The 13,330-nt window shown below is 49.9% G+C and overlaps 1 protein-coding gene across 7 annotated transcripts in view; it reads right to left on the reverse strand.

Moving 5' to 3' along the window:
* Positions 1–1,420: 1,420 nt before the first annotated feature.
* The window catches only part of Prosap (SH3 and multiple ankyrin repeat domains prosap), a 228,490-nt gene continuing 216,580 nt past the window's right edge, over positions 1,421–13,330 (reverse strand). For all 7 annotated transcript variants that reach the window (XM_075675787.1, XM_075675786.1, XM_075675785.1 and 4 more), the window contains 2 exons: positions 12,905–13,304; positions 1,421–9,200 (listed from right to left, as the gene is read on the reverse strand). In XM_075675787.1, the coding sequence (XP_075531902.1) occupies positions 6,484–9,200; positions 12,905–13,304 (3,117 nt within the window). In that variant the 3' untranslated portion in view covers positions 1,421–6,483. The remainder of the gene's footprint in view (positions 9,201–12,904; positions 13,305–13,330) is intronic.

Consider the following 13,330-nt stretch of genomic DNA (forward strand, 5'->3'; position numbering starts at 1 on the left):
AGGCCAAGGTTAGACTCGGACGAACTTGAAAACGAAACAATACGCTCTAGGTGCTTTTAACTCGTTTGCGCTTGAATTTATGCTGATAGAGCATGTAACCTGCTAAACACCTAATCACCTGCTGTTGCATCGACTATTAACAGCAGGGTGGATTCCTCCTGCATGCCATCTTCATAGCAGACCAACTGACTCCATCGCCACGTTCGCTGCCCGTCACGCAAAAGTGGCTTGGAAGCCATTCAACATTGGCGGACGGTATTCTAGGAGTTCGTTAGAGTGGCTTATTGGGCGAGTTGATACACGACATTTCGTAATAGTATGCCAGCAAACGGAAAGGGAAACCAGACAATATCCTGAGACAAAGCACAGAAGAAAGTAATAGGGAGGGTACTCGCACCGTTTTTGTGCCTTTCTCTGTGCCTTGTCTAATGTTTTTTTCTGCTTTCTTTTCGTTTGCTGGCATACTCTTGCGAAATGTAGTTCAATAGCGAAGGGTGGTGTGGGCCGTGTGTCCGGCCATGAAACAAAGCCTTGCATTCTGTTGCAGCGAAGGTCTAAACTGCGAAGTTGACGCTGAATGGCTGCGTAAAAGCCCGGGCTCGACCACAAGAAACATTCGGGCAATTTTTTTTATTATTTCCAAATTTCAGCCGTCGGCTGTGCAAATTACGACTGTTTGATCTTTTAGAAACCTCACTCATGCACTTTCCGAAATATCTCGCTGCAAATCAATACGAAGGTTCTTAAGTTATCTTATAATTTTCAGTTGCGAGACCCCACTGTCTTCTACAGTGTTGGTATTTTACTCGTGATGCGAGACGTTGTGTTGTGCTTTCCTTTTCTCCTTTTTCTTTATTTCTTTGCTCCTCTTCAAGCAGGTAGGCAGGATCTTCTTTTCAGGAGGCTTCCTAACCTGCCTCCCTTTCTCTCTTTGTGCTGTTTATATGTTTGCATGAAAATACAAATAGGAGGGCGTGCGACGGTGGTCCAGCTACGGGAAAGGGACGTGGTGAAATGGGCAGTATTCGGAGCTCTTAGTGCCACTGATAACGCACAACTCGGATAATCAGTTTGATAGCTGCATTTAGAAAAACATTCAGCAGAGACACCTCGGCTCGACGAACAAGACGACACCGGCAGTTCAAATGACGCGGAGTGGCCATTGCTAACTCCTCACGCAAAGGCTCTTACTGTAAAAGGCCAAAGCGTTAGCTGCTGGAAATAACAGAGTGATCCCATAGGGCGACTGTCGTAGTGCTGCTGGCACCACAAGACTAGACCTGCTTGACCACGGGACAAGCAACGCCCTTCTCGCAAATATAACACTGACCCATAAAACCCCAACACAGTCCCGCAAGAAGTGGTTTGCGTTGAGGTTGTAAATGGTGCATTGCTGGAGGGAGAATAAACATCACACGGGTAATATTTTAAATCGACTTTATATTGTAATATGCGCATACATATTCCATATACACATTCACGCACTGAATAAGATATATATGTACAATGCCACCGCAAATGAATTCGCGAGATTTCGATACATGGCAACACTCTCGTCAAATACTCAGCGTTCATATGTACAGGCAAGGGTAGTATTTAGAACTGCGTTGTTCTACACGCTTTCCTGTTGCAACAAGCACGACAGCTCAGTTTCTTTCTCTAACGCAGCAGAATTTGTGTGCCTAGAGTACTTAGGAAGTTCATTTAAATAGCGACGGTAGAAGACAATAACTGGTACCTGCCGATATAAACATAACTTAAAGGTAAATTACAAGGGAGTACGACACAACACATTAAGCAAGTCAGCTTCCAGACATGACATTTCTATACATGAGGTCACAGTAAACTTCTTAAAAGAACGTTGAAGCAGTCGGGGCAAGACTTGAACTATCACACACTTTGAGACCTGAAACATGTAGCTGCGTGATCGTCACCTTACCTCGTAGACATTGCCAAAGCCAGCGTGACATGTACTCAAGCCAGGGATCAGACCATGACCCTCGATGTAACTCGCTTCATGACCAACTTCCCAAGTGTGTTGTAGCCCCTAAACTTTACAATAACGCTTTTCAAATCAAGGAACTAATACAGCATGTACCTGACTATTTCTTTACCACTATTCAAATGTATTCTCGCATTTGCCTCATGCCCTCAAAACAGGCGGGAAGCAAAGGGACAGTTCCCTGTTTTAAATACAAAGAAAATTTCATTGCACACACCATCCGTCCCTTGATACGCAAAGTCTGAATGCCTCAAAAGATGACAATCTTCTAGAGTATAAGTTAACTGGGTGTGGGTGTGTTAGCTGCCCGCGACCGTCGTACTGACACAATTCTAGAACTCATCTCAGATCCTCCATAATTGCTTTCTAAAAATAATAATAAAGGGTATGTTTAATGTTTCGCAATATAGATTGTTGCAAACGGTGTATCACCTAGCCTTCCAAATACCGGAAATGTTTCAAACAGCAAATACTGTAGGTTAGTATTGTCGTCTGGCCTGCTCCACATCGCATTTTCTCTAAAATCTAACAGCTACAGCTGTGGTTCAATGGTACATCCTGCACATTGTCAAGTGGTACAATAAGCCGTCAACCAACAAGGTGGCGTAAATGACGCACCGAAAATCGTGTTTTCCAGGACCACCTGCCATTGAAGAGGTGAAGTATGTCGGTGACTAAACGAAACAAAAGAATCATGGCTAATGTATAGCACGAAAGAACGCGGAAATATATCATTAGGAAAAGTAGATCGAACAAGTGCTAAACAGATTTTGATGCAGAACGACGTCAACGCACGATACAGTGCGATCGCCGCGTAAATCCCAAACCGAAAACAAAGCCATACAGAAGTTCGTGTTCCCTCCTCTCCCCCCCTTCTCAGAAAAGAAATGATTAAAGAACTGGGGTGCTTTGTGAATGCAGAAACTGCAGGTTCTCATTGTACATCCTAATTCGGAGCAGAATAAATACACGTTATCGCTTTTAACAAAGTGTCGACGTAGCTTTACGCCGTTGCGGCTGCAAAGCTACGCGCCACCAACACTCATTCGAGAAACGACAAGGTCTCGGTAAAGAAAGTTTTCTCACACATTCATCTGTGTCGGTAATAGGCGACACGAAAAGCGATACCTTTCATTCACGCATTCAGGAAACGGTTCTGGCAATGTATGACGTATAGACTCCTCTACTTTGCAAATGTGAGCCAGAGACGACGGGCTTTCGATTCGACAAAAACTTTATGCGCTCATTCTGCAACCTCGTGTGCATTCTCTTCTGCTAGTCGACTTGGAGCATGCTGCTCACGCTCAAACAGCAAAGTTAGTACTTTCAGCTCCCGTATCAGTTTGTCCCATACGTGACTCTTATTTTGCCGGCGTATTCTCCACCGTTATGGAATAATCGCACTGCAAGCAGACAGTGCTTACTGCATCAGGACATACGAGAACTCCAAATGTGATTCTAAATGTAGGATAAGCACGGATTGACGAAAAGAGTTTTGCCAGGGCTTCTTTTTTTCTTCATGCTCTGCTATTAAAGAGAGTGCGAATACAGGTTTGTTTGATCAATTCGATCCAAGTTCACGTGCTTCGTAAGTGAACTCGGTACGAGTCGCTCTGAATTAACAATTCAAATTAAATTGACCCTAATTATGGACTCGAAATGTGAAAGCACAGAAAAAAGAAACACAAACAATCAATGCCTATCCAAGTCGACTATCACAACTTGGCGTATGTCTGTGGGGAAACAGAAATTCCCCAACAGAAATTTAGCGCTGAGGTGAACACTAGGCAGTGACATAAAACAACCAAAGCTCCGAACACAACTTCATATCTCGTTTCACGTTCCAGGCTTTGTCTCCCCCACTTCCTTCCTTTTTCCTCGTGTTTACTTCCGCTCAATCTGTTCTCGCATTCTTTCTTTTTTTGTCTTCTGCAGCAACCGCTCTGCTTTCAGAGTCACCTAGCGTAATATTCTTGCAGTTCAACGAGCTGGACTGTCTGCTTTCACAGACGTGCCCTTTGACTTCTTCCAAGGGACCCACGAACCTAAAGTAACCTGTTCGTCATAAGTTCTTGTGAGAATCCAGCCTTGCGTCTTTGGCGAATTGAGCATTGTATTCCGGCAAGCTCGTCTGGAATGTCGAGCGTTACCAGCGAACTGTGTGTGTGTGGACCGGTACTCGAGGAGGTTCTGCAAAAGCATGCATCGCGCCTAGCTGTCCAAGCCTTTTGTTTCCAGCAGTAAGAAAGCAACGCAGAACAGGTGCTAGGTAGGCTAGGAATGACAAGTCGTGTGTTTTCGTGAAGAGTGCGGGGTCAAGAAATGTTGATTATGCTTGTTCAATGGTTTCGGTGGCCTGTTCAACTTCATTGTAGAAGTGACCGCACATGCGTGATGAAAACCGTTGAAGGTGACAAAATTGGTATGAGACAGAAGTTACAGGAAGCTTCCAAGAACTAGAGGATCTTTCAACAGTTGCCACAGGTGAACAATTCGTGTGTGATATTAGGAAAAATAACACTTAATGATTTTGATGTCCTCTGTGAAGCCTAGAGTTTAAGCACTCCGCTGGCCTAAAAATTTTGAAAGCAATGTAATGCGAACACCTAACTTTAATACAAGCAAAAATTACCGCTTATTTAGAATTCCAATATACAGCTTCTATTTAGAGTGGGTACTTTTCTCGCTTCGCGTTAAACCTCGTAGAACACTTTCACGTCTGACACAGATGAAATCATTGGCGCCTCTTCAATGAAAATTTCGATGTTTAATTTCATAAAGCAAACTACAGTACACATGAGCTGTGCGCCATTGGAGAGCTTATCTTTTCATCGAAAGTTGAAGTCAAATGTAGGCTCCTGACTACTTCAATTTTGAGGGATGTCTTTAAAGGTAGCCAGAGTGACACACGTTGCATTCAAAAAGTCAGCTGGCTACTGTATGTGAAGGGGCATCATGAGCAGCTTGACATGGCTATAGTCGCTCCAGGCAGTATTGTAGGCTCTTATCTGAAGAAGTGGTATAGAAAAGTTGGCTTTTCGGTCGAGAAAACTACGAACAGATCAGCCTGCAAATTTCTTGTACACAATTTGCTGAAACTATGTCAAAGGGAACGCCCAGATCATTAGACCTTAGGTACAGCCAGAGTAAAACTGCGTGTTTAAAGCCACAGGCGAAACTTTAGGCAGGAAGTATAGACCACAGCATAGATGGCACAATCTAAGAGAGGTGCTGTTCAGCACTCTGGGTTAAACGAAGCAATGCGAGCAAATAAACTAAGAAAAAGGGTACATATTTTTGGCATTTCAGGTTCACTACAACGCATTTCTTTTTACGTAACAACAAAACGAAAGCCTGGTCGATTGTACTCATTACGTTGACATCGTTGCAGCTATCACCACATGCGTACGACATGGCAACACGTTTGGACACTATATCACACTCTGTTATACAGGAACAAGCAAGGTAATATATTAGAGATAAATTACTCCGACAAGATAAAATTGTGGAACAGATTGCACATCACTCGAAAACTCAATTTACAGGAAAGCGAAACGAACTCATCAGGCAGCGCCTGACAGAAGCAGATATTATGACGAAACCTACATTATATTTACAAAACTACGGCACCGGCAGCAAGTATACCTACTGCTACCTCGCATCCAGTTGACCGCAATATAAATAGGAACAAAGGCGAGTGTTTAACTTTGTCTTCAGTCGTCACCGAATTAAAACGGCAAGGCGCTCACAACACCGCGCCATAAAAGCACTGCGCAATCAGTAGTGCAGTATCGCAGCAGTTCCGCTTTGTATTGTAATCAACTGTAGAAGCATTTAGGGCGAAATAAATTAGTCGCTTGCGTCGCGTCATTGGCCTGGATCGCTTTTGAAAGCCGTCAAAGAGGTAAGCCTAGTACGGCGCGTGCAAGCACCGCTGGGAGGTTACGGTCGCCAAGCAGGCCCACACTCCGCATACACGCTCCAGATTATAGCGTTTGAAGCGCTATAAGTGACGCACCTGCGTGGCGACGTTGGCGAAGAGCGGGCTAAAAAAACAACGAACTCCAATTACAGAATGGTAGCGAAGTACAGGGATTCGATGCCAATGTGGTGGTACCATGTGTAGTGGCGTTGATGCAACACCGCTGCCTGATAGTGTCTTTGTAATTCTATCACTTGGTTTCACACCAAGGCGTTCAACAGTAGGGGAATGACCACACGACGAAAAAAAAATTAAGCAGCGCACCTCCATCTGGCCTTGCTCGTTTTAGCTATCTTGAGGTCACACCTCGCGGAGCCAGGAATTAAGCTGATTATCGAAACCAGTGCCCTCTGCGCTGCACCCACTTGTTCTCTAATCCGTGTACTTCGCATCACACCCAAGACGTAGCCAGCGACAAACCGAATGGCTCAGACCCTGACGCTATCGAACTACATGCCACCCCGGCAAGCTAATTGTGTCGGCAGGTACGAAGGAATGCCTACTTCATGTAGCGCCTGAGCGAGCGCTCCATGTTGACCCTGTGGCCAACCTGCTTCACCCCCAGTCCCATGAAGTCGTTGGAGTCCATGTTGGCCAGCTTCACTCCGGTGATGCCGGCTTCAACGAATCGCGGCCTGTACTCCTGGAGGAAGAGGGACTCCAGCCAATCGCTCACGTCCCGGGCACTCCACTCGACCAAGGGCTTCTGCCTGAACTCCCGCTGGACCGACTTCAAACGGGCCAAGTCCCCCGCCTGTCGCTCGATGGGGACAACGAGTACCTGAGGATCGGTCCGCCTGCCCAGGGTCCCGTATCCGGAACGGTAGACGTCGTGCACCGTGGGCCGCGGCTGGTGGTGCGCTGAACTGGTGGGCCGCAGCGTGGCCGCGTGGTGGTGCTGCGGAGAGCCGTTGTAGCGGCAGTACGCTGCCGGCAGGTGCTGCTGCTGTTGCGACTGGTTCAGCTGGTGGTACAGCGCGGCCTGGTGACGAGCCAGCTGCTGCGACTGCGGCTGGTGCTGCGGTAGCTGCTGCGGCTGGTGGTGGTGCGGCGGCGCCGGCTGGTGATGGTCGAAGCGGCGGTGGTACTCGTCGGAAAACTCGGGCGGCGGTGGCGCGATGGGCTCGGCCTGTTGAGGCCGCACTCCGTGCGAGAACTCAGGTGGCGGAGGGACAAGTTCGGTGAGCATGTCCGCCTCGTTGACGGACGAGAGACCCAGCGAGTCGATTTGCAACCTGATGAAGTCCAGGCTCTCGTCGATGCTGCGTTTGAGGCTCGAGCCGTCTGCGGCGGCGTCAGTCCCACGCGGCGCTCCTTCTGCCCTTCTCGTCGCGTGAACCTTCTGGTCCAGCCTGATCTTGAGCGTCTTTTTGGGAATGCCGCCTAGGACGGCTTTGTTGTCGGCAGCCTGTGTTCTCCGGGCGGCCTGGTTGCTGGCCGCTAGAGAAGATACTGCCGCCGCCATGGACGCTGCTGATGAAGAGACCGGCGGTACCATTTGTTGCTGCCGTCCGTGCATGTTCCTCTGGTTCAGGTGCGAGTCGAGGTTCGAAACCACAGGCGCAGCGGTTGGGGCGGTCGTCGACACGGGAACCAGGTTCTCGGCGGACTGCCGTCGCTGGAGGTAGTAGGCGCTGAGTCGCTTGGACAGGGCCGCCTGATCGTACGACCGGAGCTCCTGCCTGTCCACCTCAACGTCCGACGACACACCGCTGGAACTGTTCTCCGGCTCTTCGTGCAGGTGGTGATGGTGGTCCTTGGACCCAGCGTGCTTCGTGGGCCTCGGGGTTGTGCTGCTGCCGGCACTCCGTTTCTCGAATGCGCTGATGTTGTCGCGCACGGAGCCGGCGGAAACCTCGAGGACTAGCTTTTCGGATTCGAGCGGGTCCCTCTTGATGTGAACGATGGTTTCCTGCGCTCTGGATGAGCGCGGCTCTAGTGTGTGACACTTGGTTGCGATCACCTTCGGGTCTGAATCGTGGCGCACTGCTGTCATCATGGTAGCAGTTGTTGTCGGAGCCCTCTCGGGCGGTGGAGGTGCCTCGTCACGTCTCGAGCCAGCGGACGATGCCTTGAACGTTCCCATGTCTCCCGACTTCTGCGTCCTGGATACCTGCTCCTCTTCTTCGTCCGTGCTATCGTAGTCCGGCTCGGGAATGTACGGAGGCTTCTCCGGAGGCGGTGGCGGTTCCTCCTGAACTGCCGCGGGGCCTCTGACCTTCTTAGTCTTGCCTGTTCCCCGCAGAGTCCCCGTCTCCGGCGTTGGCTGCACCACCCTGAACGTGGAGTAGACCACGTTTTCGCGCGTCTCCGATGGTTCCCTGTTCTGAATCCGGGGCGGCAGCGACTGCGACCGCGTTCCGGAGCCCGGCGGAGCGGCCGGAGTTCTTCCGGGTCGCGCCGCACCGCGGGCCTCCGCAGCCGTCTTGTACGCTACGTGCGTCAGGGACTCAGGAGACGCGTAGAGCTTGGCGCTGTCTCCCGGCCTGAAGCTAGACATGACCTTCGAGTCCGGTATCCCGTCCACGTTGGCGTAGTCGCCCATCGCGTTTGACACATCGACTTTCAGCATTTGGCCCACGGGTGGTGGCGGAGGCGGGTGGCTTGGCGGGGGTTTCCGCGAGCCTTGACTAGCTTGCTCCGCTGACACCGGAGCCAGGGATGCTGCAGGCGGTGCGGCACCGCCGCCGCTGGGAAGTGGCGGCGGCTGCTTCGCAGCGGCGGCCGTCGCCTTCGTCTCAGCGTAGATGCGCGTCGCGGGTTTCTTCCAGATCTCCTCCATCTTCTGCCAGGACTCGCCGTAGACGGCGAGGTTCTCCTGGCTCCGGCTCCGTCGCCGGGCGAGGTCCGTCTCGGCCGCGTTCAGCTCGGGTTCGCTGTTGAAGTCCTTGAGGATGGTCGGCCCGGCCCCGCGGGCGGCCCGCTTCATCGCGGCGACGCTGCCGAACACGCGCGGCTTGCGCTCGGCGCTCTGGCGCGTGAGGAACTCTTCGAGTTCGGCGGCCGTCATGCGGACGGGTCGGCTGCGGATCGAGGCCGTCTTGGGCGCCTCCGGGCCCGCCGTCGCTGCTGCTGTCGCAGTCGCGGGAGCGCTTGCGCCGCTCGAGGCGGCGGGCGCGGAGGAGGCTCCGTTCTGCTTCGGGATGCTTTCGATGGAACTGCTCTTGGTCGAGCGGCCCTCCGAGTCGTATTCGTTCAGCGTCCGGTCCAGGACTTCTGCGCGGAGAGAGAAGGAAACGATATAAACTTGCCGGTCGCATGCGTTGCAGCGGATAATTCGAAGGGTGAAAACACAACAGGCGGCATCTTGAACAACAAGATCCACAGGCAACGCGTTAGTTACTCTGTCACACCGACGAAACTTTTCAATAGTTCGGTCATATGAGTAGAATTACTGTTGGTCTAGTTGGTACGGGCATAACTTGGAGGAATGGGCACAAAGGGAGACGACACATTAGACGACACAACAAGACAACTCTACAACAGTACGTTGATGGGGCATTGTATTACAGGACTAGTTAAGTATGCCGCGTGTCCTGTTGTGTAGCCTAGTGAATCGTCTTCTTTTGCGGCATTTCTACCAAAGTGAGGATACATATTTTCATATTGTACCCTCACAAGTGCTGTTGTTTAGGTGAGGCAGATATTCTACAAAATATTTAATTGTGTGATTTCGAATAGAATAAAGGTAACGCTAGACTTCAATCAACCCAGTGAATAGGCTGGCCACTAATAGGTATCTTAAAAACTGATGGACACCAATGTCATTGTGATGGGCGTTATTGCAGGTGACCGCGGCTACATGTGTTATTGCACATCGGTGGGGTAGCCCCGATGTGCAAACATTCATGGGCGTTGGCAGGATTGTGTCCGTCGCTATCTGGTGTGGTCGCGGACCATGGCACTGCCGTAACAGCTGATCTCCCCCTACCACGCAGTGCCATGGAGAAAATGATGTTCAAATTTGCAAAAGTATTACGGGGAAAACAAGAAAAGTCTGGTAGTGCAATATGTACAATAGGTGATGTACTATTAATGCACAGACGCCCAACAACTGACCGATGTCCACGTCAGACTAATCTAGAGCGTCCACTTAGGAAGGCAAGGTGCCGGGTGGAGGCCGTTGACTGTTCTGCATGCAGTGGTCTGTGGCAGTGCCGCACTGTTATCAAATAGGTAATTGAGAAGTCTGCGAAATATAACTGACCTACCTATATGACCTTCACAGATTATGAAAAAGCGTTCGATTAAGTAGAAATATAAGCAGCCATGGAGGCAGTGTCGCAACGCTGTAGAAAAACCACGCGGAATCGCTGTACAAATATCCGCGGAATCCAAAAATTCCATACAGCTTTATACAAAAGCTAAAAGTGCCGACTAAGAAAGGCACAAGTTAGGAAAAAAAAACTCCGAACCAAACTGAAGAAATCGTTGAAGAAGCAGAATGCTTAAACAATTTTCCCGGAAATACAAAATAAGCCACCACCTCGACAACTTAGCCGAGTAATAAAAAAACCATATAGCGGATGTTGCGGACAACAAATTACACTGCCAAATGTTGTCGGCCGAAATTTAAAAGCACGTGCAAAAACGGGCGAACTGCCCGTATAGGCAACGGCAGCGAGCTCATGGGTTCTTCAGACCGATAGTGCGCACAGATCATACAACATAGGCCGCCAAACTAATGAGTCGACTCTCTCAGACTGAGATTGACCCGTGAGTCCGAGCCCGAGCCAGCCTGGCTGAGTCGAATTTTGGAAAGTCGGAGTCTGAGTGAGCCCTAAGCAAAAAAAAACATTGTAAGTCTGAGTGAGTTCTCTTTGTTTTGCCGACATAAAAACAGAAAAGGCAAAGTCACTAAAGCCACTGTAGCAGCAGCAGCGCGACGCGGCATGCATTGCGCGAGTCCATAAAAAAAAAGTTGAGCGTGGGAAAACGCGGCCATCGTTTGCAGTGTTGCCAGGCTCGGTTCGAACACACTCCGGAACAGCCAGTCTTTCTGTGAGTAAAACAAGAAATAACATGCTAAAACAAAATGCGAGGTTGCAGTTTCTGTGGTGACTGTTTGTGACATCATGGCTTTCTGGTAGCGTTTGCTCGAGACTAACGAACAGTTGATTGATCAACAAAGCCTTCACTTCGTTTTAAAGAAGCCAAAGACACAAGCGAACGATTTTTTCCCATAATTATTCCTCATCGATAAACAAACCAGCCAAGCATATGAGAATACCTTGAAATCTGTGACAGCATACTAAGGCAACGACGCTACGGCTCTTTGAAATAGAAACTCTTCGTTTTTGTACGCTGATATTGAACCTCCTTGCACCAAATGAACGCCTAAAAAGTATTTTAACAGAATTAAACTAGCTCAGAGTTGCTCTCTGGTGTCTAAGGTCAACTGCAACGAAATTTCACATTCGACGAATTCCTAGTTAATGAGTAGAACATACCATCTAAGTAACCTAGGCAAAGAAAGCTTCTGGGCTCCTCATCGTTCAATTTTCTAATTAACAGCTTCTAAATAACATCCAAGCAGATGACGTGTGCAGCCGGTGGTAGGAAGGTATGACGCCAGAGTCAAACTACAGCCGTCAAGGTTTTCAGCCTGCAGCGGGCATTGGCTAATTTCGGACGGTCATGCCGTCTATCCGCGCTTGTTCACGACTTCCTCAGTTGTGTGTCATTTTCAGAGAGCATAATGGTAGCTTTTTTTCAATTTTGGTATCAAAAATTTCCATTTTTACGAGTTCTTCGCGCGTAAAGATTTGCACGGAAACTGCATGCTCTATATGTACACTGTTTAGAGCTATACTTACTATGCGGTCCTAAAATTTCGTTGTCGTTGGCCTCTAAAGCAGGCGGAGTAACTTTAAGGCTTTTCGTCTTAAACTACCTGTGGTAAAGTCCGTGAAGTCGCAACAGTGTGCCGATATGAGAGAGAGAGAGAGAGAGAGAGATTCTTGATTGGGGGGGTGAAAGGTGGGGCTAAGTGCAGCGCGGTAACTGTAACAGAGGTGTCCTCTGTTGTAACTGTCAACAGAGGACACCTCAACCACACTGCACAAGGTGGAAGGGAGAGAAAGGTGGGGTGGCAGGAGCAGCGACAACTGAGGATGCCTATACGCTTCACGGGACAAGCTCAAAGACGGCCGGCAAGACCGGCACCGTCGGCGAAGGTTAGCAGGCGAAGCTATCTTGGAAGGAAGAGAAGGAGGGGGAATTTGATCCGGGGCTTTCCTGACCATGGCTGATGGTGCTGGCTGCTGCCTGTTGCTATCATATCAAACAGCTCGCGCAGAGAAAATAAAAATTATGAAGAATATGTATACCATGCTGGAATCGAACCCTTGTCTCAGCACAAAATACCGATCGATCCCTTAACTATAACTTTCTCTTGTGCCAGTGCCGACCAGCTTCTTGAGACGCACGTGTGTTCTCACGCGAGGCGTTCTTGGCGTTCGGAGGTTTAGGTGCTGCGGCCGAAGATGGCGCCATGTAGCGTTTCTCCACCACCTGGACCTGTTAGCCGAAGGTGCGTTCGTTGCTGAACGCCATTCTAGCTCTGCGCACCCATTAGTATTTCCAACGTAGCGTTTTACACGGAGGTTACTGTATCTATACGAGTCGAACCCGGATATATCGACTTTGAAGAGGATCACAAAAAAGCTCGATGTAGGGGTAATTTGATACAGCAGATAAAAACTGTCGTACAAAAATTTTCAAGGGCATTTTACAACTGTTCGTTCTACACAATTCCTTATACACGGGTTGGATATGTCCGGGTTCGACTGTATCTGAAACTACGTTCTTTTTTTTTTTTAGGCGGCGCAAAATTTCGTTGCAATTGCCGTTTCCGGCGCTATCCTTCTCTCTTTTTTCTTTGTCAGAGACAACGGCAAACTTAAGGAAACGCCGCGTACCGATGTCGGTGAGTCCTGCGACCATGGACTTCGCCCTAGCCCTTCCCACCGAGAGGGTCGTCTTGGGGTCCCTCTTGGGAGGGGCTGGGGCCTTCTTGGCCGACAGCTTGCGCGGCAGCGTGGCGCACTGACGGTAGCCGCCGGCCACGGCACCGTTGGCCTGCAACATCGGGGGCGTCACGGTGCTGCCGCCCCCCCGGACCGAGGGCAGCGCGCCGGCCTCCGAGCCCGGCGCGGACGACGGCGCCGAGGACGAGGAGCCCTGCGAGAGCGGGCCCGCGGAGGAGCCCGGTACGGTGCCGGCGACCGTGAGCACCGTCATAGCGATCAGGTCGCCCTGCTGCAGGATGATGTTCACCACGCACTCGTGCGTCGCCTGGGACACGTCCTGCCCGTTGATCTGCGCAGAAGACACAGGGGGGGGGG

The sequence above is a fragment of the Dermacentor variabilis genome, chromosome 11 (assembly GCF_050947875.1).
Source record: "Dermacentor variabilis isolate Ectoservices chromosome 11, ASM5094787v1, whole genome shotgun sequence".
Classification (NCBI taxonomy): Eukaryota; Metazoa; Arthropoda; class Arachnida; order Ixodida; family Ixodidae; genus Dermacentor; species Dermacentor variabilis.